The sequence below is a fragment of the Molothrus aeneus genome, chromosome 8 (assembly GCF_037042795.1).
Source record: "Molothrus aeneus isolate 106 chromosome 8, BPBGC_Maene_1.0, whole genome shotgun sequence".
NCBI classification, from domain to species: Eukaryota; Metazoa; Chordata; class Aves; order Passeriformes; family Icteridae; genus Molothrus; species Molothrus aeneus.
In genome coordinates, this window is record NC_089653.1 from 9,105,393 (window position 1) to 9,133,322 (window position 27,930).

The window sequence follows — 27,930 nt, forward strand, 5'->3', positions numbered from 1 at the left end:
ATACATAGGATATTAGTTTCATACTCATTTCTCTGTAGAGACATTAAAGAAGAAAAAAATACAATAAAGAAGGAAGTCATTCTTATGTTTAACTGCTGACCTTGAAGGCACTTTGTATTTTTGGTGAGAACAAGCCCTGCAGTAAATGTCCTATTTAAGGACAGTTCAGATCTTTAGAAGTCAGAAACTGCAGTTACTGAAGTCATCAGTTAGTGTTCCTCTCTACATCCAAATCATACCAGGTCCTTCACTTCCCCCATCCCCCAATTTCTTTCTCCAAACTTTTTTGGTAAAAATTGCTATCCAAACAATCAACAGTCTTAGACCAAGAGAGAGGTTCACAGATAAAACACTGGAAATCCTCTTGAATTCTTGATCAGCCTTAACAAGCAACAAGGACCCCTGCTGACAATAATACACTCCAAAGAAGGAAAACATTTCACATGCCACATTTCAGGGTGAAGGTACAAGGCCCAGAGCCCACACTGCTTACCTGAGTCCTCACTGTCATAGCAAGTCCTGCTATATTGCTGTAAATCCACCTGAGGGGGCAAGTCTTGCGTTGACACTGGAGTTCCTCTTGGATCTGCATAGAGCAGCAGCAAAGGCTGATAGTGACCCTTAATGCACTTTGTCACAACATCTTTCCATTTTGGACCAATCTGAATTGACAAGAGGAAAAAAAAAGAAAAAAAAATTAAAGAAAATTAAGGTTTTCTGTCATCATTTCTCTAATAAGTTCTCTTTTCCCCCCATCACAATTATTTCAGAGTTTGATTTTCTACTGACATACTTTAACTCTTTTATAGCCAGCATTGACCTGGACTCAGCAAGAAAGCTCCTGAGCCAACCTAATTAAAATCCAGGTATTCATCATCCTATGGCTAAATTGATTACAATTAGCTAAAAATACAACTACAAAAATAGTCATTCCCTTTCAGATTTTTTTCCATAAAAAACTTTTCATCCTCTGGGATGTTCTAACTTTGCATCAACCAAAAAGCAGAAGAATTTTTAATGAACAAAATGAACAATAAAAGATACCAATACAGTAAATTCAAGTCAAAGCTAAATACTTCAGGTATGCAAATCTTTCTGCTGTGACAGAACCTCTGCAAGCACTGATAGGCCAGGCAAGTAATTCACATAGTAATACTAATCTCACAGGTTTCACCTGACAGACTGAACATTTACTCCAACAAATTTGCTCCCTATGTGAGTATTCTACTAAAGCACTGCAGTACCTATCCTTGCAAATTTTTCTGCTAAGAAGCACGTCTAAATATATGCATTAAGAGGTTTTCACTCATTGAGACTGTGTTTGGCATGACTACAGGAGAAAATTTTCCTCTCTCACCTTTGTGATTCCATGACTAGAAGGAAAAAAGGAGAGTGGCATCAATAATGCCAAACAATCTAATGGGTTATAATGCCCTGCCAAGATCCCAGCACTGGTGGCTTTAATGTCAAGGACCTCATGCTTGGTGAAAAGGCTAAAAAAAAGCACTAACAGAAGAGCGGAAAATTTGTTGTTGGCAGCAAGCACTAGAGAAGACTGGCATGTAGACACTCAAGCAGAATTCAACAACAGGCACTAAATAGCTATACTGCTTGTCAGCAAGGGAAAGAGATGGGTGTTAGCTGTATGCACAAGCAACTGTACATTTTCAAACAACAGCATAAAAACAAGACTGGGAGCCAACAGAACAGAACTAAGAATAGGGCTTCTGAGATTTCTGGTATGCTTTTTTAAAAAATATTTCACTTTGCTGAGAAAAAAGGAGGAACAAATTTGTGAGTGGAAAACCAGCAAAAAACCCTCTCAAAATCTGTAGAAAATAGAATGGATTTACACACAAGCAGCTAACAAATTTCCCAAAGAGTGTTTTCCTAAACATTTTTTCTCACCTCTTTGACATGAGCATCATCAAAGTACATCCATTTGCGGATTTTAGTCTGGAAGAAGAAGGTTGAATAGTGTTTTCCATAGTAACAGATCATTCCCACCAAATACAGCTCCGAGTGTTTTGCTCTGTCATCAGTTACTCTGAAGAAGAGCTTCAAGAAGGGAGGTAAGAAAAAGAGAAGGAGAAATTAATAAAGTGCTCAGAATTTTACATACTGCTTTATATTCAAAGACCTCAAAGTACTATAGAGAGGTGTCAGGCTTTTATTTCAAAAGATAGAGAAAACAAGGCAATAAGTAATCATGCAGCGTTTAAGCACACTCAGAGACACAGACCAGAAATGGACTCTGACCAACTCATGAGATGCTCATAAATTGAGTTAGACTTGGAGTATGTGTACACTTGAAGGAAGACATTTACAACAATGTTAAAATACCTGTTACATAATTTGAATGTGGTTCTATTCTGAAAAGTTGTATTCTGTGTCATGCTTGCTGATTATACCAAATACTGTTTAAAACACTCATTCCTTTTTGCAGAAACAAGGTGGTTTGGACAGTAAACAGCTGGCATTTATTCTGACTTGAGCAAGGGCTATCCAGAATACAGATGGACCAATTTATGATGTTAACACATAAAAGATCAACTGAAGACATCAGCAGATCAAAAGAATTCAGCACACAGGAAAAAAAATCTTTTCTATTAATTGAATTTTGTTAATTTGAATTGCACAGGTCTCATGTTTTAGTGCATTACTGCTTTACTACACAAAGACCACACTGTTTTATAACCACATTTCCATCAGCTCACACTGATTCTGGTACATTGTGCACTGGAAAATGCTTTTTTTCTTTAAACATCATGTGTATTTATATATTAACTATTTTATGCAGTATTTCAATGCTACAATAAGACAGAGCTACAGTTTGGTACACCAATAATTCAGCTCTAATGCCTCAGTTAATGCAGAATAATGAATCCTCCAGGGAATCCTATTTAATTCAGTCTGTCATTCAATCACACAGTGCCAGTCACCATCTCTTAGAGACTGTTCAGTCACAAATAACTCTTCAGTGTAATGACCACACATTTCACCAAAAAGAGGAGCTAAAGGTAAAAAAAAAAACCAACAAAAAACCCAAAGACCACTAAACCACATTTTGTCTTCAAAAGAAATAGAAAAAACTTTCTTTAAAATAAAAGAGCACATATGTATTTTTATAGAAATAGCACAACCCTGATCCAGAATTTCCTTTCACTTGAAAGTATTTTTGCAGTTTCAGACATTTCAGAAACTCAAGAATATAGAATTCACAGGTTTTTCTAAGGCTTTCAGAGACAGGTCAGATCCTTGGTTCTGCCCTCTATTCCTCTTTTTATGGACACCAAAAAGGTGAAGCTGGTGACTTTATATTTTTCTCCATTTGCTACTGTAGACTACCACGAAAAAGACAGCCTTTGTAAGTAGTGCCAAAATAAAAAAAAAACTCACATCTCCCAGTTTAAGGCAAGTTCCCAGACTGTGAATCACATCCTCAGCCAGATCAGAATGGTCTGAGTCCCAAACCAAGCCAATGGTGATGATCTGTGGCGAGTTCATCAGCACACGACGAATACGGATCTTTTCCCCACAGTTACTCTGAGCATATAAATAAAACAAGACACTGAATTTAATTCTTCACTTATTATAATGTTAGGGCAAGGCACTAACAAGTATAAGTCTCAGAATTACAGCTTCCAAAGAGGAGGTGGTGAAACACAGCAGATATGCTCAGTGCCAAGGTAGGAGCTTCTCATGTCATAGATGAGATGTGCTATCAAGACCATCCTGCATTCTCAAGCTTTGAAGTGAACACTGCCAATCCTTCCTCCTGCTATTGATAATGATTAAAACATAAGAGCACAAAATCAAGCTTATTTAGAAAAAGATAAGCAAACATACATGGAAGATCCTAGTAACATTCTTAGGAATTGGACAGAAAGGTCACTTTTGATCAGAATCTCAGATTAAAAATTGTATGTACACAGACTGATGCTTTATATGACAATGTCAGGAAAAAATTTCTGCTTTGCTGTTAAATTTGAGTGTTTCTATAGGGTACCTCAAATATCCCATCTTAGACAGTATAGCTAAGTCTGTATTTGTATAAGTATGAGAACAGTAACTAAAAGATGAGATTAAGAGTTGTTTTAATAACTCAAAGGAGTTCTACAATTCTTATTTCCTGTTTTGATTTTTCTTCCCATTTTTTACTTTTTAAATAAGTACCAGTGCACTTTGCAGGGGAGGGGGGTGTCAATGATGCAATGGAGTGGTGGGGGGGAACATGACAAAAGCTATGATGAAGTCCATTCACAACATTCCTTTTTTCCCTGCGGCACATCACAATGGTACCCCTAGAAAATTGTAAGAAAAAAACATTTTCGTACTGAGAATCATTTCTCTTGTCTACAGAGTCCAGTTTCACAACTGGATATAATAATTTCTGACACTAAAACCAGGGAAGATATCACAAAGCGCCTCTTACACACAGCAATCTAGAAAATTTCATCAGAATTTCAGTCCCAAACATCATTAAGAGACAAAAATGAAAAATTGAAAAAAAAAAAAAGAAACTGCAGAGGACTCTGATGTTTAAATGTAGATATGAGGTCTTAACATTAGGATGACTTTTTTCACATGTATTTTGAAAGGTTCTTTTAAAGTACAAGCAATTCTGTTTATTACCTCCCAACCTATCTTACTCTCAAATTGTCTTCTTTGCTTCAGCATTTTCAGCATGACAGCAGGAACACGGCATCCTGATAAAAAGCCTCCTTACCATAACTTTGAGGCCACACTTAGCTAAACCTCAATAGAAATTGGTTTTGAGTACAAAAAAGAAAGGAGCAGCAAATGCTGGTATGCGATTTTATTCAACTGATTATTTCACAGTCAAGCAGTTTGCCCTCACCAAGAATGTCTTTCTATTAAATTTCACATTCTTTGGTTATTAAATAGATGGACTCATATGCACCTTTTAAACGACAATAAAATATCTTAATTTCTTTTACTTAGATAAATACGCCACTACTTGCCAATATTAAAAAGTATATATTTCAATGGAGACTTTTACTGAAGGTTTCAGAGTTATAAACTGGGAGGGGAGCCAGGTATAAAATGGAAATACTTACACTGGCCCCAGGGACCAGGTACACAAGGCCTCATGTTAAAGGTAATGCACCTAACAGTAGCATTATATGAAGCAGCAACTCTGCAGCTGTTTCCTGCCCTACCTATTTATCAATATGTAAAAAAAGTTTGATGATAACTCTTTTTGCATATTTATTAAAAGGCAGAACAAGATACTGAACTCTTATTTTAGAAATCTAGCACTTATGCTATACATAAAAAATAAGCATCTATTCTTGTTTTAATGCTTGTTGCTAGTCAAAGCAGCACCCATCATCACTAAATTTTCCCTTCCTTCACTAAATACCTGTGAGACACTGAATTCACACCCAAAGAGAACCAAGACTACTCACTGGACAGTTTCTCAGGTCCCCCATGGTACTGGCATTCTGCAGCAGCTCTCCAAACATATCTGGAGTTGGCTTCTCCCGCCTCTCCAGCATACAAATAGCTTGATTGCTTCAGTATAGACAAAGCATGGAAAACAAAAGTTTAATAATAAAACCACAAACCCACACTAATCTAGTATACATTTCACCTAAATTTTTTATTAAATTAAGAAACTTAAAATACAGAACACTTTTTATATTTAACATTGTAGAAACCCACATAGTTAATTGTGAATTACCACATCTTCCACAAAAATACTGCATAAAGAAAAGAAGTAGAACTGAAAACAGAAATAGATTGCTTGGTTTAAATTTTGTATCTTAAAAGAAAATTTAAGCAATTGATAAATACTTGGTTTCAAAATGAAATATTTGCTTCAAAATGTGCCTCCTTCAATAAGCACAATTATAGTAAAGTAGCAGAGAAAGGCACATTCTGAATAAAATTACTAACAAAAAATAGCACAGTACCCAATTTATTTCACTGTCCAAATTCAAAGAAAGATATGTACACAAGAGTATTAGTGCTCAAAGCATGTTCCAGCTTAAAATGGTTTCAGAGATGAATAAACATATTAGTATGTATTGGTATTTCTAAAATAATGCATGACTTAAGATTTATTGTGATATTTCCTAAAAAATACTGAACACCATTTACATAACTATTTTGTCCTTTATCTAATAAATAATATTCTGACATACAGTGCCTGCTGGAACCTAATGAAAATCTGCAGCTTGATGGAACAGCAGGCATCAGCCACAAGGGGGATGCTTTACAGTACTCTTGCTACACAGGTTAAGTGGTACCTTTTAGGAGATCTGTATGTGAAGAGCAACTAGCAGTCTTCATGACAATTTTTTCTGTAACTATAGATATCACTGTAACTACGTATCTCACATGCCAGACATAAAACTAAGAAAAGTTCTAATCCCAATAAAGATTTCAAGACAGAAACAAATAACAGATTCCCGCCTTAATCAGATTTAAAAGCCTTCTAACCAAGCAGCCATATCCTCAAAGAAGACTTCTCCAGCATTAATTCAAACAACCTGCTACAGACTTCATGCTCATGCTCTGTGCAGCACCTTTAAAGAAAGGTCACAGTGACCAGGGAAGTTCCCCCATAACTAGATTAAACAGGAGCTATATATTCGTCCAAGTAAAGAGGATTTGAGAACTACAGGCTGGTCAGTCCCACTCCACCACCTGGGGCCACGACAGACTAAATCAATCCCCTTGGAAATCAACCCCATGCATGTGAAGGATAAGGTGACTCAGGGCAGTCAGCACAGATTTACCAAGGGCAAACCATGTCTCCAGTAAGAACTTCCCTTTCTGCAACTTCCCCTAGTTACTGAGGAACTGTCCAGGTCACCATGAAGGAGGGAAAAAACCTTTCAGTTCAGAACTGGAACAGGCAGCCCAGAGAAGTCATGGAATTTTTGTCCTTTAGGCACTTTCAAAACTCAGCTACACACAACCCCAAGCAGCCTGATTTAGCTTTGAAGTTTGTCCTGCTTTAAACAGGAGGTTGGAGTAGATGTCCAAAGGTTCTTTTGAATGTAATTTTTTTGTTGTTTTACTTATCTGTCTTCTTAAATCACCTGCTCAGACATTAAAGTATTTCAAAATGTACATGAGTCCTCGCTACTACAGTTGTCAAGATTCAGAATCATTAACAAGCAGACACACTGATCCATGCCTAAACTACCATCTTCTGCTTCACTAAATCCTCATGTTCTTTATCAGAGTTATCAAAGCTCTGCCAACTTTGAACAAATCATGTTCTAGGCATTTAATCAATGAAGATCATAAAGATCCAACTGCAATACCAGGGTGGGAGGAGAAAAAAAAGAAAGAAAAAAGTGGGGGGGGGAGCGGAGGGTAGAGGGGGGGGGGGATACCTGTGAAAAACTCAACTCACCAGAGTGAAGTTGTGGAAATATAATGTACCATCTGGATGAATGGTAATGGGTCAGAGGTGGCACCACAACTGGTACAAACACACTAAAGAAAAGAAAACATAATACATTGACAAGATTACCAGGTATTTCCACTGCAACACTTCTGCCTGTACGTTTCTTTACTGTGGCAATGCATGTTTTAGGTGAAAACATAAAACTTGAGAACTGGCCCTTGGCATCAAGCACATATCTTTACCTCACCTGTTCAAATAAAGTCATTGCAAACTTCTGGTGGGAAACACAATGTGGTGCAGTGCAAATGTCTTCCTTTGTCTCATCTGCAATGTGGAAGTGAATTCGCATTAACAGGTTTTCCTAGCCAAAGGAAAAAAGGAAAAAATGCATTAGATAATTTCAACTGCAGACAAAAACTGAGATACAAATCACAAAAGCATGCCAGATGCAATAATGTTAAAGACAGAAGGCTCCTGCGAATTCATGAAAGTTACTTCAGAAACAAAGAAGTTGGTATTTCTTGGATAAAAAAAGGAAATGCCCTCCACTTCTGATTTGAAATGCTGGATCAGGTAACCATTTATTTTATTTAATAGCACTGCTGAAGACTCTGCTGCTGATTTTTCTGTCCAGTTCTCAAGCATGCATGGATATGACCAAATGTAACACAGTACCTATGCAGTTTTAAAAGTCACTGGATTGACACTAACTTCTCATCAACACAAAATAAATCAACTTCTACATTCCATGAGAGCTTTGAAGTTTGCCACATCAACTATATTCTATCAAAAAGGGGGAAAACTAATAAATGAAGAGGCAGACTAAATTCTGTATGAAACAAAAGGACTGAACATTTCCTAGATATTAATTCATACAACTGCATCTCTTTTAAAGTATCCAGGAATCCTTGTCCCAAGACCTTCTCTCCTCCCACTGTTGCCAACATTAACCTGTGGATGCCAGAATCTCTTGACAACTCTTCCAGCAGAACACTTTTCACTAACACTACTAGCTGCCTGGGTGGTTTATAGGCCTGCAATAAACAGGTCAAGATTAATTACTTGGCAAAACAGCTCTAACATTGTACAACTTCCCTTGAAAAATTTTCCTGTGGAAATGCAATTTCAGAAAAACTGGCAAACAAAATGTCCTTTCACCCTTTTGAGGAGATCCTTAAAACTAGAATCTTGGATCATTCTTTTAGTGCAATTTTTTCATAATTCACATCTAAAGCACACTGTAGAGGGCAAGCAGTTCACATGCAAAAGAAACTGTAAAAACGATTACCAATGCTATTACCATTTCCAAATCATTAGTCTGGGGATCCCTCTGTGCACTTTTCCAGGCCAGACATGCTAAGTCTGTTGCAATTTGGGGAAAGAAGAAATAGTGGGGAAAAAAATTAAGGGAAAAAAAATCAGGGAAGATTGGGTAGTGGTGGGCCACATCTCTGCCTGTCAAACCACCTTTCAGTTATACTCACAAAACATTCAGCAGCATCATCCATGATGCCCAGCTGGAAGCGTTGCTCATCCTGAAATGTCTTTGCAAGAGCAGTGCGCAGGGCATCAGAAGGCAGTACCTTCTCACTGCTACATTGAAACTGGTTGAATATACCCTAGCAAAAAACCAGAAAGATAGTTAAGTTACTGTCTTTTTCAAAATATGACTCAATTTATCTGAAAACAAACAGCAAACATTTAAGTTGTTTGAATCCTGCAACACACAGATACTTGTACAGTACACAGACTACAAGAACAAATCCCAGGAGTGCCTCCTTTGAAATAATACGCACCTTTGTGTATTTCTTCCTTTTCTTTCACAGATACAAGGGAGGGTTAGGAATTTAGGATAAAAATTCCCTCAGTGTCAATCCCTCCTGGATCTGTTTGTCTTTCTCCAAATCTGATTCCTGAAGCAATGAACACCAAAACACTGCTTTTTATTTCCATCTCTCCCTCTCCATTTAACTTTCTCACCTCCAGTTTACCCATACCACCTTGTTCCCTCTTTTAAGCAACTCTTTCCAAACATCTCTAGCCCTTAAACAGCCACAACTTGATACTTGCACACTTTAAGAAATTTGCCATTTTTAAGTCCAAGTGGGTAAGAATTAGATGATTTTTGTATCAGTATGCAGGTGGGAAAAGGCACGATGTGAATAGGAATAGCAGTTCCCATGTACAGCCAGCTGTTCATTTGCTGCCATAAACCTGCATTTTCATAACTGTAACTCACACATCACCTGGGTAACAACCATTTGCAAGGAGGAGAAGTTCTAACAAGACACATTATTTTGTGAAATGTAAGTTATATGCATGGAAGTTCTGTACATATTCCCAACTGATTAAACACCCACATTTATTTTGTGTGCTTGCGTGCACATGTGTGTGAAATACCCAAAACATCATCTGAACATTTGACTTTCACTGTGCCCTTCCTACAAAAACAGGAAAATAATTCTGTATGCAAGATCCTCAGTCTAAGTAAAAAACTTCTAGTCCTTATTTTAGTACAAGACAATTCTCCATCACCACTGTGCTCTACTTTCTACCTCATTTCATATGACAAGCAACCATCTTCATCAGTGTCAATCTCAAAATTCTGCCTGTCCTTTCCTATAAAACTGTCCTCATGATTTCTCTAAAGACTGTGGAAAAGCTCAATTCATACTGCAAGAGAGGAAAAAGGGATCACCAGTCTGCTTTTCTGCATTCTAAACTTAGTAAGATGAGGAAAAAAAAAATCAAACTGTTTTGCCTGCTTGATATTCTTTCAAATCTATATTAATCTGCAGTGATTCACAATTCATGTAGCACTTCTTCCTTTAATTACAGAAACCTTCTCCCCAACATACTTAGGATCTACAGTAATTGGAAGTCATCTAAATCTTTCTCTCCTTTAACTATTTTTACTTGTTTCTCATCAGGAAATGGGAAGGTAAGCTGGGAGGTTTGCCAAATGGTATAATCTTGTCTGTTTTGAGGAAGCTGGAAAAAGTGCCAAGCACAGCTGTCACTGCACAGGCAGTGAACCACCCTCCACGCCCCTGCCATTTCTGCCCACAGGAATGGTACAATTTATAGTGCTGACATAATCTAAAATAGATGTAATATGCCTATATCTCTTTACTGCAACTTTTATTTTGGTGGTCCTCAAGGTGCTCATTGATGGAAAATAGCCCATTGTGTTGAAGCTCACAGCTCTTCTATTATTGCCTTTATTAGAGTATCACAGAATCATGAGAAAAGGGTAATGAAAAGAAAGCCATGAGGCAGTATTATACTTCAGGAACTACAGACAATACCCCCCTCAGTTATCTTCTATATATACATACATAAAACAGAAACAACAACAAAGTCTCTGCACTTAAACTTGATTGCTGTTTCTGTCACTCTGATAACTGAGCAAGTTTCATGTTTCATTAGTGAATTTTCTCATTTCAGTGACCCTTAAAAAAAAAAGGCAGTGAAACACAACTCCACCCTGCTTCACATTTTGCATTAAATCATTTAAGAGCACTCCAAAATATTCACAACTGTGCTTCAGAAATGTGTTTATTCTATTTATTCAATCTCACTTCATAGATCTGAGACTTGTCTAGCAACTGGTCAACAACCTCACTGCCGTGAGCTGATGGGCAGGATCTGGTTTGCTTCAATGAGAGCCCTGAAATGGCTTTGCACTCCTGAGGGGTGAGAAACAATGCAGGCTCTAAACTAGGTAAAAGGAGAAGCAAACAAGGAAGCTGGAACTCTTCTTTTAAACTTCCATCTTTAAAGAAACAGTATACTTACCATGGAACAAAAAATAATTAAGCAATGTCAATTCTGTGAAGAATGCAAAAATCAGGATGTAACAGATCCCAATATTACATGGAAGAATGCTTCCTCAAATTTGTAATGACATAGCACACAATGGTATATAGTCCTATTCAGATTACAAAAGAGGAACAAAAACTTAAAACCAGTGAGTAATTGTGCAATTTAATTAAAGATCAAATCTTATTATGGTATTGAACAATCCAGTTTAGAGCACGTTGGAACCTAGTGCTTGTAGGAAGTCCCAAAAGCACCTCAAATGGAGTCAAAAGTACTCTGAACACAGGGGAGTTTGGTTTTTCTTAGGTTTCAGTCACCGGGGTTGGATTGGGATTTTGGGGAGGGAGATGGGGTTTGTTGGGGTTAATTCCCCTTTCTTTTCAAGATAGGTTCTTTGCTCCCCTTCAGAACAAGTCTATCTTGTCTCTCAACCTTAGACGGACAGGTGTGGCATTTCCTGCAATTTCATCACTTCAGATTATCTAAGTCAGATCTCCCTCCTTAATTTAAGGTCTTGCCTGTGAGCAATACTGTTAAGTGCTCAAACATTGGTTCCCTCTACAGGTATGGAAGCCAGCTGGGTGCAGAACAGGAAAGCACTCATTCTTCCCCAGGAGTTCTCACGGCACCTTTCTTCCAAAGGACTATGGAACATGAGAACTTCATAAATGAAACATTCAAACTTCATTCTCCTCCAAAAACTTCTTCAACTTCTTCTGAAACTGAAGATGATGGAAATCCCATCAGTGTACTCATGGCACTGATGATCTCTTTCAATGACTACATTCCAACACAAATGAGAAGTGGCAACAGTAAGAATGAACACTGCTAAAAGCCCCATGAAAATGCAAAGTTTCTTCTATTTTACCTGTTTTCAGTAACTAAAATCAAGGAGGCAATACAAAAAATAATTAGCTTAACATAAAATCTAAGAATTATTAATACTGTATTAATAGCAGTACTTTGACTTCTACACTGAGGAAATGGTTCTTGGCATGTTGGTCAGTCTACAAGCTAAGACAGAACAGTGTGAGCAAGGGAATTTTCAGATAGTAAGTCTGTGTTCTGGTTATACTGCATTCCTATGAGGATCTATATGTAAAAGAAGCCCATCTCCCTTCACATCCCCTTCCCTACAGCTATTCTTAAGTCAGGAAATGCTAGCAGAGAATAAAATTAGGAAGTGCATGAGCTCTTTAAGACCAATAAATTAGCTAAGTCCATCTAGTTGCATATAGTCCTTCCCCTAACACTAACATCAACTCCCAACTACATTGTTATCTTTCACCAGCTTGCTCTCAGATGGGTCCAAACCTGGAACTTCCTTAACCATCTTAGACTATCAATTGTAGGGCCTCACTCCATTTTTTTACTATTCAGAAGGCTTTTTCATAGTTTTTAAACTGAAGGCTTCATGTCCTTGGTACTACTACACAGCTGGGCCTCTGTTACACATCAGAACAAAGCCTTGCAGTCGGTGGGCTTCCAAAATAATGTCCTCCACTTTGGGAACTGTGGGAGTGGGGATCAGTATGAACTTCCTAGATGTACATTGATCAAGGATCAAATAAAGGAAAACAACCTAAGTTTTGAGAAAAGGTATATTTATCATACAGCTCTTCAAGAAACCTTGAAGATATTTCAGAACACTAAAATTCACATGCATGATCATAAACCAAGTTTTTTTTCACCTGGTTTATTGATTAAAGATAAAAAGTACTCTTTTAGGTAATCCATGGGCTTGACAGGCATTCTTGGGAGTTCTTTTAAAGATCTGAAAGTTGCAATAACTGCAAACCCCCTCCTATCATCTACAAGATCTGCTCCCAATTATCCCTAATAATGTTTGGAATCAACTTCCTTCGTAGGAAAGAAGTGTTCCATTTATTTGGGGTAAACTGACATCTGCAGTGTGTAACTAACCAGAGTGATGAAACAAACCAAACTTGATACACATTCACATGTGACTTTCTAATCAAGCATGCAAAAGTAGGCTGACATAAGGATAAATTGATGGGTGAAGACAACAGGGAACAGCTACTGAATCAGAACAGTGTTTATGCACTGTAATTTTGAGTTGTGTCCTTGGCAGCTTTCTGGGAACTAACCCTTCCAGAATTATATAGAAGCTTCTTCTGTATAGGTGTATCACTGCAATACTAGTGGTATAGTATTTCAAAGAACAAAACATGTTCCCCTCACCTTAGTATTCCCTACACTAATCAATTGTTTCTGGGTTTTGGTGATGGGATTTTTGTTTGCATAATTTTTTAAGCTTTCTCTCCATTTCAGTAGCATGCCTTTCTCACCCTGCTCAGTGCACCTTTTTTTCTTGCCTGTAGTACCTAATCTCTCATTCAGAACATCACACTCTCCCACTGAAGCCTCATACTCAGTACAATAACCTGTTTCAAATGGCTGCTAAAAATCATTTTTCTCCTATCCAAACACAACACTCCCATACCAACAGTATTTTCACTAGCTCAATTTCTTCCCCACATTTCCTTGTGTTGTATTTGCCTTCAAGGTTGCAACAAATTCTATGTCTATTTGGTTTTGTGTCTTTTGATCTCTTTTCAAACTTCTAAGTCTGGTGACAATCAACCTAGATTTCCATTCATTCCCTTCTTTTTATGTATCTTCCATTTGTACTCACACTGTATCCTGAATATTAAGATCAGGTCCCCAGTAGAGACTATCAAGTCAGGCACTTCTGGCTACTACCAAAATCAAGTAAAAATAATACTTTCCACAAGTCTTGTTTAGGAAGGCGGCAGGAAAAGAAATTCAAATCATAGAATGTGCACATCTACTAGGTAACAATTCATTAACTGCTTGATCAAGATCAAAGCAGCCAACTGTTATTTGGAAGCTTCAATTACCAGTTTATTAACTCAGGGAACTGTACTTGCTGCTAGTTTATTTGGCAGGCAGTTAACTGCAAGTGCCAACTGATGGAAAACATTCAAACAATAAAAGTAATTATGTTATGTGTTTTGACTACTATTTTACCTGAAATACTACTGTCATTAGAAAAAGAGCATAAAAAAGAGGATGTAGTCTTTGCAACCAACTTATTATGGTCTCAACCACACGATGAACATTTCATAATAAATCACTCGATTTCAAGCAAGTGGCTTATGAGAACCAACTGTAGTCATTCCACTTTTTTAAAGTGCTGTAAAACCCTACTGTTCTCCATTTTCATCTTAAACAACATCATCTCTACACAGAAAATTCACATTCTTCCTGCTTTTGTTGCACATGACAAAACAACAGAAAAGACCAGCCCTATTAGAATGTATCAATCAACAGAACATTCTTCTTTGTGACCTACAAAAAACACTCTGTCCCGTATCCTGGCACTATGGAGCTCTCAGTACAATCCCTGGAAGGAGAACAAACTGTGGCATGCTCAGTACAGTGGACGGATTTCCCCCTTCCTACCCTCTTCCAGCTGTGATAAACACCAAAGCAAAGTCATGCTGAAAAAAAAAAGGAAAATAAACCAAATCATAGTAGACTTCATCATAAATAATAAATCAAAAAGTTGTTTCAGTGTTATGGCAGGCAAACCACATAGTGGTAAGGACAGCTTGTGTATTGAAAAAAATACTTAAATAATGCCACATTTTAAGGGGCAGTGTTTGGGGTTCCAGCACTGAGTCTGCAACTCTCCCTTTTTATAGCTGTTGATGCAAGGTAACTTCCAAATAACCAAGGAATGCATATCTGGAATGATTTCAAGGTTCATTTTCTAGCTACATAAACACAGTCAGGGAGCACATCAAGTTTTAAAATGACTTCAAGACTTTGTGAAATGGAAGTCTTCAACGCAGTATAAAAATAAAATGTGATTTGATCAGGTATGACATCACTGTCCTGTGATCCCATATTTGAAATTACAAGTAATATTTAGAGAGCTAACTGAGCAATTACAGTAAATACAGTGCATGACATCCAAATTCCTAGAAACAGTTGCAACAAGCCAAGAAAGTGTGGAAAAAATACAACTTCTTCAGTGTTATTCCATGGCTAAATTTAGCTTAGAGAAGACTATCTTCCTCTAGAGCCAAAAGGAAGAGGATGTCACCTTCAGAGCAACATTTCAGAGCAGGAGAAGAGCATGAAGCGTCTCTATACAACACAGATGGTGTCAGGTATGCTGTGAAAGGACCCTGAAGTGAAGTGGGGGAGCATGACGTAGGCTCCTCCCCACAAGTACTGTCCCTTTCCCAGGCCAGGCTGGAATCTGAACATGCCAGCATGCTCTGAAGAAGGGTAAACATGACCTGCCTCCACCTTGCTTGGTCTGGACAAGTGTTTTGGGCAGATCCACCTGACAGCATGCAAGGCTAATTACCTCTCCCCAGACCCTAATAGGAGATTTTCGCATGGTATAGAGCTCCAAATTCTGGTGTTCCCACTGGATCCAGCCACTTCTTCTCCCTCATCTTAGCAAAGCCTAAGGCAAGATTCAAGAAAAAGAGGATGTCAAAGACCTGGAGGCTAATCCAGCATTACTCTGGCAGGACAATAGTTAAAGGCTTCCAGAGCAGAAAGGAGAGCTGGGGCAGGGGAAGAGATGGGCACAGAAGGGAGGGGATGACCCTGCTGCCCTGGAACACAAAACATGCTCTTGGTGATGCTTGCAGTATTATGTGTACATTAAGCACATAATCCCACTTGTCTTATAGAAGTTTACACATAACATGTACCAGACAGACTTTTACAGGAGCAAGAAAATAGAGCAATTTGAAAACACTGATCCAGAGGGCAGCAGAGAACGAGTAAACACCTTGAACAGCCCTTTTCCCCCCCGTCTACTGCCTGCTTAAGGAGAACGTGAAGAGAATGTGACCATCTCCATGGTTTGGGGCTGTCCCTTGTGAATATCCCTACCTTTTCAGCTGCTTTTAAGCAAGACAGCTTACATTTCTGGTGCCCAGAGGTTTTTTTAGGGGTTGAGGGGAGGTTTGCACCCCCAATTTCACTTAGAGTCAAGTGACAGCCCTTATAACTCACCTTTATAATGGTATTTGACTTGATAGCAACACAAAAAGGGGGACGGGGGAATTTTCAAATACTTATGAACACACCAACATTTTACACAAGATAATAAAAGTGAAAGCTTGGCACAACATTACCCAGAGAAAGAGTTTCTGGAACAGGCTTTGGTAGGATGCACAGCAATGTCCCATGAAGAACAGACTGCACATAGAGTAGATGCTAACTTTTTGATTTGGATCCAGTTGGAATCTATTTACTTTTTTAAGTTTTGGTTACTGCCCACTTTTATGAATAATTGTCTGGGTAATTCTTCAATTGCTTATGTGATCTTTAGAGTTTTTGTGAGCTCTAGGAATTCTGCACACAACCAGACACAAGTTTCCCAAAATGTGCAAAAGTAGTAGAGGATTTGGTGCAATATTATTGTTTTATTGGAAATTAAGGGTTGTAACAAGTACCACCTAGGAACATTATTGCTGAGAACTTCAGGTAAAAAAAAGAAAAAGCCAAACAAAACCAAAAACACAGACACATAAAATCTTGGCAGGTATCTGAGAGTGAAGAAACAGCAGCAAATTTTTCAAAAGCTACTTATTAAAAAATAAACACACGGCTGCATGCATAGAATTTGTGAATTCCGCCACACCACCTGTCATTTCCTAGTTTTATAATAGCACACTACACAATTCAAGACATCAAAAACAAGGATTTTACCAACAAAACTGAACATTATTTGACCCAATGTCTGCTTTTAGTACATATATTTCAGAGATCCTGTCATTTTCCAGTTTTCCTGTAGTGCTTTCCCTCTCCCACCAGTACTGCTAATCCACATGCATCTTTGTCTGCAGTTCATCTTTCAAGATCAGTAACACAAAGGTTCATCCTCTCCTTTTTCCTGCAATATTCTTTCACATCCCTCTCCCTCTTTTTCAGTATTCTATACAGAAAGACTTTTAACTATTATCATAATATTAAAACCTGGACTCTAGTGCGGAGTTGAGAGTCTACTTTCATTCATGGCAGAACCTGTCTGATCTCCTGGTATTTCCTTGATCATGTTTTTCAGTTAAACCCCAGAAGAGCAAAAGCTTACATTCATGGTAAATTCCTAAATCCTTTTCTTTCTGACCTCATCTTGGCTAACAAAGAATACCAACAAGCACTTGACATTACTCAAGGGCATGATCCAAAAAATACCTTTAAATTATCCCACTGAACTTAATGAACTCAAACCAGATCATGACTAAGTCTTGTCATTCCCCTTTAAGGAAGGGTATATATTTAATATTCCATCTTTTCTGTGTCTGAAGAGCTGTATCTCACTTTGGATGCACTACCTTGCTCCTAACCCACTGTTACATCCTCTTCTGATGATACTGGTGTAAATATCATCCTGTCTCATCATTTCAATAGATATGTCATGAGACAAATTTCCCCTCAAAAACAGAAAAATTCTCTCACTTCATGCCTTAATAGTCTCCCCTTTAGTGTTCATTTGCCAGGAAAAACTCCTCAACAACAGCCCAAAAGCTCCCTACATAATTCATTTCAAGCCTGTCTCTACCAGAGCACCTGTGACGTTACTTAACAGCAGCAAGACAGCTGTTGTATCATAAATATTGCCTGGGAACGTCAGATGATCTTAATTTAACCCTGCACTCTCTATTTTACCATTTTTTAAGACACAGTGTCTGCCATTTTTATTACTGTACATAGAATTTATGACACAAATTCTCTACAATTAGTTTATATATTTAGTTGGATTTCACAACGCACTTGTGATCAAAGAAGATGTTTAAGTCTCAAGCTCAGAAAGGAAAATCACTGCTCAGGAAGATTAAAGCTAGGTATTTTCATCATGTTTGCATCATATACATTTCTCCCACAAAAAGCCAGGGGTTTGAGCTAGCAAAATTTAGAAAGGGGGTCACAAAAAAACCCAAGAATGCAACAAATTAATTGATAGAGACAAACAGAGACACAGGATTGCACAATTTACTCAAGTACATAACAGTACTCAAAATCAGAGCTAGCATCTAGATCTTACTGTCCAGGCAGCCTCTATGACAGTCAGTTATTGAATCTGCAGCTACAAACAGAATTGATGTTTTTTAAAACAGAGACTACAAAGAGCTGAGCCATTTAATGCAGACATCAATATTTACAGTAGAAAATAACCTTTTAGTCTTACATAATCAACAGTTTTGAACTGTTTGAAGAAAGGCTTAGCTAAATGGCCTTCCCTATCCTGACATTTAAAGTAACTCTGAATGGAAAGGTAAATGGTGATGAGCACACTGACTGCATAGAGTATTATATTTGTATACCAAATGATAAATCAGAAGAAATAAAGCAAACTTGTATTTTACTGCCTGAACTAATGGAGACTCACAATGACCTGCACACCATTAAGAAGAGTCCTTGTGACTGAAACTTTACCAACACATTTGAACACATTTTAGAAACTGGATCCTGGACCACTAGCTATCACATTTACCTTCTTCTCACATATTTTCAGGTGCAAGTTTGATTATAAATATTAATTAAGTATCATAAATATTTCTGCTCAAATTTTAAAAGAATGGTTTTCAATGCATTTCTAACTTTTACCTTAAGAGCACAGAAGATGCAAGAATCACCCATACATTTGTGCGTTGTGATCTGCCGGAAACTGCGGCGAAAAATGTCCAGGTGCCACAGAACCTGAAACAGAAAAGGGGGCACAGCCAATTTTATGAATATATAACATAAAATATTGCATAAGCTTCTGACTAAACTGCATATGCTGAATAATCCAAGAAGTATACCAATGTCAGCAGTGATCACCTTCAAAGGGATGCCTTTTATCTAACTGCAAGTTGACGTTTTCAACTCTCTTCTTTAGCTGTAACCTTCACATGCTAATTTACAGTATGACCTTCCTCTGAATTTCTTGCCTTATGCTTTTAGATAGAAAACTCACTTCTCCATCCATGTGGCAGTGCTGGCTTAAACAGCACCTGCTCTGACTGCTCTGCTGTGCTGGCACCAGGGCCGGCCACGGGGCAACTGCACCATGAAGCTGAGCAGAGCTGCTGAGGACACCCCCTGGACTGATGGGGATGAAACTCTTCCTTTCTTCCAATCCCACACAGCTTTCTTGTTCTGAGCAGAAAGCCCGGATTACGAAGAAACAGAGCACCAACGGCATATACATAAACGAGTCCGTGGAGAGGAAACAGCAGAATGCTAAAATCCGTTATGCCCAATATTATCACTACTAAGTGTCCTGACAGGCCATGATTACTAACCCTAGCCTGTTAGGGCAGTTACAGCTTTCTCTCAGGAGAATTATGGTGGTAATACCAGCTGTGTGACTAGGTAGGGTCATAGCACAGAAAAGCAAGCGGGCTTTCACATGTTCTGCTAGCAACAGTGACAGGTGACATCTGCTCTAACAGCACCATGGTTTTTTATTCTTCAGCTTTACCACTAAACCTGTACACTCTTGGGAAATTATTCAAATTTGTATCTATAAAATAGCAACAATAGCCACCTCTGAGGTGTTCTACGGTGGGCTCTTTATGTATAAATGTGGTCAGGACTGGCTATTTCAGCTCAAACTACCATTCCTGCAAACTTCAGTCCCCAGCCTTCCTGAAGGCAGAAGTCTGCACTCAAAGAAGCCCTGACCTAAATCACGTCCTACCAGGTTCCGGACAGAGCAGCAAGGTCCAAGCTGACATGTGACTGGCTAAATGCTTCATTAGCACAAACAGAGGAACCACACTTCTTATTTCTGATGAATTTGCCTCAAGTAATTGCCTAGAAAAAATTTAGCACCCTGGCAAAATTTGTGCTGGTTTCAAGAAGTGTTTTCAACTGGAACGATTTGTTATTTAAACCATACTAATATGTAATATTCAGTAAACACAATTTTAAATATAATCTGTAAGTTTCCCAAAAATTCATAATTGCCAGGGCTATGTTTATACTCAAACTATCCCTGTACTTAAGGGCCTGGGAGGAAATATAAGCCTTGAAAACATTTGATTATACACAAACATTCCTGAAGAACTACTGCAGACTTTAGAAAATGACAAAAAATCATATTTAGGAATGAGTCCAATTTTTTTATGTAACTCCCTTTGGAGTTTAGCTTGAATGTTTAGAGAAAATCGTAAGAGTGAGGAGCAACAAACATTCAAGAGCATTTCAGACTAAGTGTTAAAAAATTAAGATATACGCCAGAAGTATGTATTTTATGAAATGATTACCACCTTGCCTTTTCTTTTAAATTCAGCTCTGATTTTAAGTACTTTCAGTATCCTGTCTCTCTTCAGCTTTAGAAGAAAAGGGTTTCTGTAGCAGATTAAAGACCAGGTCATATGCTTTCATCTTCATGTATGGTATGCAGCTGGTATTAAGATCTACTTAGTCCAGACCTAGGTTCACTAACTCAAAATTAGGAAGCAGCTGGTCATTACACCTTACAGCTTAATAAAGGTAATTGATACAGAACATCACTAGAAACTTCTCTTTGCCCTGTCATTCCTAACATATTAAGCCTATTGAGGGTCATAGTTATACAAATATGTATTATGTGCACTAGGGGTATATGGAAGCCTGAAGTTAGTTGAGAAGCTGATTGTGCCCATGGAAAAAAAAAACTAAACAGAAGTCAAACCTACAGTGATACAGTCTGTTCTGCACAGACAAATCATATGAAGGGATGGAAACAGATGTGAAGGGGTTTTAAGCCCTGCTGCCAAAATGACTGAACCTCAACCATCAGATATTCAAAGCATCTAAGTGGTTACAACACCTCTATAGCAGCCATTCCACTCCACTGAATGTGGTACCAGAAAAGGTTTTTCTTCTAACTCTTCTAAAGCAAAAGGCAAACACTTAGTCATTTAAACTAAGCTACAAAGCAGCAGCCAGAAAGAAAATTGAACTACATAAAATGGATCTTGTATAGTTATTATCAAACCTTGACTAGTTCAACAAAGAAGTTTACTTTTAAGGAACATGCATTCTGCAAGCTATGCAATATCCTATTATTTTTAAATACACTTTCTTTGTATATTTTTAGCTTTGGTTGACATTCTACAAGCTTACACAAACAAGACATTCAAGTAAGTGATGACTGTGTAAATGCTATTGAATTCACTAGGAAAACCTGAAAATTAAAAAGCTCAAACTCAATCTGCTTTTCCAAATGTAGCTTTATTCTATCTAGGCCCACCAACAGTCATGTACTCTAGTTTGGCTATATTGCACAGTGCCTAGGAAAACACTGCAAGAGACAGAGGGCAAAACAAGAAACATTCTTTATTCTGTGCTCTTACCTGTAGCGCACTATTCAGGAAGCAACTGTTCTGTCCTGGTTCATTGCTGAGACCTTTACTGGGTGCTATGGAGGTGGTACTTCGTGGAGTAAACATGCCCTGTACATTGCCCCGACCCACAGAAAAGTAATTTCTTTTCCAAGACATCTTCCAGTTTCAGCTGCAGAAAATGCAGGTTTAGGCTGGCAGAATATTTGACTTGATCAGATGCTTCCTTTCAAAAAATTTGAAACTGCAACAACACCCAGTCTTCCTTAAAATATAGTTTAAACAGTATTTATCCTTTTGCCAGGACTCAAGGAGCTTGCTTCTTTTAAATCCAGCCTGGGATGCTATTCTTCATTTGCTGCTTATGCATGCAAAAACCTCCTTTAAAAGCAGCCACATAGAACATTTGCAAAGGGATTGAATCCATGGTTGTGCAAGTTCATGTTAAGCTGCTTCTCCCTTTTCCAAATAGGCAGCAACTTCAGAGAACAAATGGCAAATCAAGGAGGTCCCAGACTCAAGACGAGAAAAACAACAACTTCCTCCCACACCCCCAAAAACACAGCTTCTGTAATCCTTCTATAATCCTCCAGAAGAACACGAGAAAAATCCAATTAGTAGAGGTGCAAAGAAACCAAAACACAACCTTGGCAGCTCTCTTTCAGTTACATGTATCTTGGGTGATGAAAGAGACATTAGCCTCACAGGGGAAAAAGAAGTAACTCCAGAACTTGAGAGCGAAGAGCTCTAAAGAAGCAAGACGTCTCCGACACAGCTCTTCTAATTCTGCATGCAATCTTTAGAAACCTCTTCTCCCGATCCTCCTTTTGCAATCGGAATGCCCAGCCGTGCCAGAAAGCTTGAGAGAGAAAAATAATCAAAGGCTTGCGTCATTTAATTACTCTTGGTTTTGTGGTGTTCTGCCAAGACCAGTGTTGCCTCACCTCCCACAATACACTGAATCTTCAGAGACAAAGCAAAAAATATAAATGTTCCTCCACCCAAAAAATAAAAATATGGAAAAGAACAGAGGATTCTGAGAAAAGCATGTAACAGCAAGGAAGTTTGGAGTATGTTGGCAAGGTTAAGAAGGAAACTAGATTAAAAAAATAAACCACAACATTCAAGTAAACCCCATGGCAGTAGTCAAACATATCCTTTACAATCTTGTAGTGCTTTTTTTTTTTTAATAATATCTTATTCATTCAAACAGTTACACGAGGATTTGTGGTTCTATGAACACATGCTAGCACGTTCTCCACCCTAGAACTGGGATTTTGCACTGAACATGGAAGCCACAAGGCTCATCCCTGACTCGGCAACACACTGCATTCTCCAGGGGAAAAAGTCTCCAAATTTCCTTCATCTGAAACTATGTGTACCTCTATTTAATCTAGGTACATGGAATATATGATGTCTTATAAAAGGCACGGAAACAGGAACAACAAGATTCATGACAACACATCTTTTTTTAAATTCTCTTAAGTGTAGTCCACCTATATTTAAAGAAACTTGCATAGTATCTTCCAGGCACATTCCCAATGACATCTAGAATTCTACCAATTTTGATACACATAACAATTGAAATTACCTATTAGGGCTAGTATGAGCAAGATAACTCTAATCCAAATGTATTTAAGTATTAACTGCAGCATGAAGTCACTACCAAATAGACATATGTAGGGTTTGTACATCAGCAAAAATTAACTGAGAGTATAATACCCTACAAAGATATCCTGGGTATCTCTGAAGTCATGTTCTTCATCTTCCACACAATTATAAATTCTTCATCTCCTGTCAAAACACACAGAACTTCCTAAATACCTCCAAATGTGTTACAGCAGCCTAACACATTCCCTTCTAGTAATACTTCATTTGTATTTCTGTTAAACTCATTCTACAAATATTAATGAAGTCTCAGCATTGCTGTAAGGCAGGCAAATATCTTCTCACAGATGAGTAGTCCTGGTTGCCAGTGTGCCATGCAAAATTTCAGACATGCTTGCAAGCCTGCAGGCACAGACCATTGCCGTGCCCGTCACACAACATTCCTGAGTGCTGAACTTACACAGGAGTCATTTCAAAGCAATTTCAGCCACAGCTCCCTTTCTTTGTTCAACCCCTTAATGAACCATGAGCCAATCATACTGTGTGAGCTACTGAGGGATCAATTTAGGGATCTCTGTAAAGCAACACTACTTGCAATAGGTGCAGGGGCTAAGACTGTGTGTCACAGACAGAGCAATGCTGAGTGTAACAAACTGAGACAGGCAGGCTCTGTGCTTCCTCACAAAAACCACTGAGCCAAACACCTGGTCTTCTTTCCAAGCACCTACAAAAAAAAAAAAAACCCCAAACAATTCAAAACATGCTCAAGACACACAGCTAAGAGCTGCACCTATTCAGTGGACTTCAAGTTCAAAACACAACTCTGCTCTCAAAATGGGCTGTAAAACTAACTTTTGAACAATTTTTGAGCAAAGCTACAGGTATGACAAAGTGATTACATTTTTTTAGTTTATTTTTATTGTTTTGGAGCAAAAGTCAGGACTAGAGGCTTTGCAGTTCTGCCATTGCAGCAAGACTAATTCAAACTGGCCTGAATCCTTACAGTAGCCACGTAAGCTTAGTACCTGCACTGCTTCTGCTCAGGCTTAGCAGAACTGACTTCTTACCATCATGACTGCTCACAGGAGCACATCCAGTTTGCTCATTTGGCTACATGGCCTTTGCAAAGCTAAGAACAAGCAAATAACACTTAAGCTGGTAACCACCCAGTTAGGACAAAACCAGATCTCCAGATCACAGCTTTGCACTCTGCCAACCTCGATAAAACTTGCCAGTGCCATACAACTCCTCATATTAAATAAACATTATACAAATGCTTTAATAAGGAGTAAATAAAATAATAATAGATAACATATAATAAAAAAATCCAACCCAACATTGTAGATCTTGCTTTGTAGCAGCTTCCTTTGGGAAGGCAGGAGGGCTCCCAGCCACAGAGACAGGCATGGGGCATCACTGCAGCAACACAGCCCCAGAGCAAAGCTGGCCACGGTTCAGCACACAATTCTGGCCTGAGGAAACCAGAGTCTGTCCTTTGACAGCAGAGCACAACACTCTACAAGATGTACCACAGAAGATAGCAAGACCCTGTTTATCCCCATATTCCCTTGCTAAATCAATCACACAGAAACGTAACATCTCAAGTTGCATCCTTTATTCTCTGGCAAGGGCTCACTATCATTGTTCATTTTTGGGGGTGAGGAGGAGGGGTGTGTGGAATGTAACACCCCTCTCCCACTGCAGTCTCACGTAGCCAAACATTTTAGGCTATTGCTTGAACTCTCAATCCAAGCGTGTGGGTGAATTAGAACAATCCTGTTTAGGAACAAAGATGCTTCCATATAGCACTAGGCATGGCTGAAACCACCAATTAAGCATTTATCACACTATTAAATAAGAGCAGAGGTCTGGAATTTAGTGTTTATTACTTATATTTCTGAAAAAAAACCTTTCAAAACACAGAACAAAGTAAATGCTTCAATGTGTGAATGTGTCTGATTTTAGAGAAGAGACTCCTTTCCCCCAGTATCCTACCACCTATTCTGATGGTAGGGAGTAGATTAATGGTGTTGAGGGCAAATCATGCCTTCACATGCTGCAACACCTCTGAAACCCAAAGAGGTGAGAAACAGCTTTGAAATCAAGATCTTTTGATAACAAAAAAAGACAGACTTGTCCAAGACAATGGATTTTGATGAAAGTTTTCACCCAGATGGCTCCTGAGTTTGACTCAGTGAAGAGGCACAAGAATAATCCCATGGCTGTTCTCAGCTAGATGGAAAGTTTGTAGAAATAGAGCTTGAGAACACACTTTCTCCATGTACCTGCAATGATGAAAGTGTCTGTGAATTTCTGCATGGATTAAATTATATTTAATTGCAGAGATATCAATATTAAAGTCTTAATTTAGTTTGGACATCCCAAAAGATAGTCAGCTTTGCAAGTCAGTTTAAATTCAATCTTGAAGGTAATGAAATAAAATAGAGGGGTGGAAAAACTTCCCAATACCAAATAACCATGAGGCTGGATGAAGAAAAGAGTGAAGAGGGCAATGACCTGACAGAAGCAAAAGAAGATGATTTCCTCCTCTTGAGGATGTCTCTTCTTTTTGAGATTCTTAGCTAGCCAGAAATACGAGACAGATGTATTTGCTCACCTAGACAATAAAGTGCAACTACAAAAAGGTAGATTTACATTCATCTCTGTTGCCAAGAATTTTTTCACAGTACAAATGGGACAACAGAGGGGAAAAAATTTCTGCTTTATGCATGCATTTCTCAGCCTTGATGGCTCTGCTGGGAGAAAGGGGCAGGGAAGAGTCTGTAATACTTCTGCCGTCAAGCTTGTACCCATCTGACAGTCTTCCTCTTAAATGAACAACCTGGTTACCTGGCTCCGTGCTACTTGTGCCAACTGGGAGGAACCAGGAACTGCAACTGACAGCACCTCACAGAGCCATTGGTGCCCACAACAGACTCATACTGCTCTTCCTTGTTTCCCATGTGCTATTGCGCAATTCTCAGTCCCTGAAGTGTTGTAGAGACAAAGCTTTGAGTACCAGGGACCTTAGGCTAACTTCCCAGAGCCTTTTTGGAAAATAGAGTTTGCTAAGGTTATGGTAAATACTCTTTCCGACACCAAAGAAATCCTTCCAAATACTCGATGCAAATTATCCAAATGTCTGGCTAAAAGTAGCTGATAAAGACAATCAAAATGATCTCGGAATGAACACTAAAAACATGCTTCCCAAATCCATGGATGTGCTTCTACAGAGAGTACTGATACAGCAAGCCTGATCCAACACCACAGGTTTCTCCAGAAGACACAGTGAGGCCATTTCTGAGAGATCACCTCAAGATAATGCAAACAAAAATGGATAAGACTAGACAGAACAGCAAACAAAACTAGCATAACAAACATTATTTTTGGTCATTACCACTGTATTTATACAGCCTATCAACCAACAGAAGAAACTGTAGTCAAAATACTGATGGGTCAATCACTTTTTAGGAATACATTTCCCAATGCAGCAATGTTGCCATTTCTACAGATAACTTAATGCTTCTACAGTCATAGGAAGGAAAAAAACTGAACAATTTTATGAAGAAAAAATATGGTTTTACACCAACTTTTGAAACCAACAACCAACAAACCATGAAACATGAAAACCAACCCACTCAACATTCCTGTTAACTGCTCAGACCAACAAGAGGCATGAAGAGATCACATTCTGCAGAAACACTCCAAAGTGAGACCCTGTAAACTGCTGGGGTCAAGTATAGCTTTATACTGCATGAAAACATTCTTTACACCAAAACATTCTCCAATTTCCTCATCCAAAATGCTAGTAGGTTTTATAAAACTCTGGTGGACTGCCCCTTAAAGCAGTGTAATGAAATCTTGCAAACACTTACCTAATCTGAATCATTTGATTTTAAGCCTGAGAGTCAGCCAAATCTATTTAAAGAGCATCTTTCACAGTTAAGGGGAAAAAAAAAAAAAACACCAAAAAAAACCCCAACCACCAAAACCCAGAAGAAAGCCATTGGCTTTGAAATGCAGAAGATTCTCCTCCAGGGTTACAGTTTTATCAGCCTTTTCTGCAGCCCTTTCTGAAATAAGGACATCAGCTGATAAACACCTCTGTTCTGTGCTGACAACCACATAGACTTCTGCTCAGAATAATGGAAAAGTATGTCACTTTTCTATACAGCTATTGAGACAGTAAGGTAGCTGTGTCCAGACTTTCATAAAACAGTTAAGAAGACTCAAAATATCCAGCTGCCTCTCAAATAATGAGAGAAGCAATTAAAACCTATCTGGTAAGGAGCTCCAGTACAACATGACAATTATTCAAAGGCAAATTATAATTAAGAAAAAAATTAAAAGCCCAAATGCAACTCTCAATACCTAAAGCCAGCATTACAGCCTTTTCTGATCAACAATTACTTAACCTGTAAAATGATCTAGAAGTTTCTAAAGTAAAGCATATCTTCTTAAAGTCTGCAATTGTCTGTTCAAAGGCAAACAATGAGAGAGTGGAGGTCAGACCTAGAGATGAAAATGCAACATTATTTACTTTCTGTGGGGCTTACTGCCAGAACACATTTTGCTCCCCAAACAATGGTTCTACTGACAGAAAAAGCAGTATATTAATATTGATCTCATGCATCATGGTACTTTCAGCACATGAATTTGCTGTGAAGGTTACAGAGAATGGAGGCAGACAAGCCCACTGGTTTTACTTCCAAAATCCTTTGGAAGCAGCAGCCGCCTTTATGTTACATGACCCTTTTGTATCAGCAACTTTTCTCTGATAGC

The 27,930-nt window shown here is 38.3% G+C and overlaps 1 protein-coding gene across 3 annotated transcripts in view; it reads right to left on the minus strand.

The window, feature by feature from the left end:
• USP54 (ubiquitin specific peptidase 54) overlaps window positions 1-27,930 on the minus strand; it is a 91,561-nt gene that overhangs the window by 24,723 nt on the left and 38,908 nt on the right. For 2 of the 3 annotated variants that reach the window (XM_066554216.1, XM_066554215.1), the window contains exons 1-9: window positions 21,553-22,385; window positions 18,833-18,925; window positions 8,872-9,006; window positions 7,635-7,748; window positions 7,394-7,476; window positions 5,433-5,538; window positions 3,400-3,546; window positions 1,909-2,058; window positions 494-662 (exon numbers count right to left, since the gene is read on the minus strand). In XM_066554216.1, the coding sequence (XP_066410313.1) occupies window positions 494-662; window positions 1,909-2,058; window positions 3,400-3,546; window positions 5,433-5,538; window positions 7,394-7,476; window positions 7,635-7,748; window positions 8,872-9,006; window positions 18,833-18,925; window positions 21,553-21,699 (1,144 nt within the window). In that variant the 5' untranslated portion in view covers window positions 21,700-22,385. Of the gene's footprint in view, window positions 1-493; window positions 663-1,908; window positions 2,059-3,399; window positions 3,547-5,432; window positions 5,539-7,393; window positions 7,477-7,634; window positions 7,749-8,871; window positions 9,007-18,832; window positions 18,926-21,552; window positions 22,400-27,930 lie in introns of those variants that run through there. The other variant, XM_066554217.1, reaches the window with a different exon arrangement.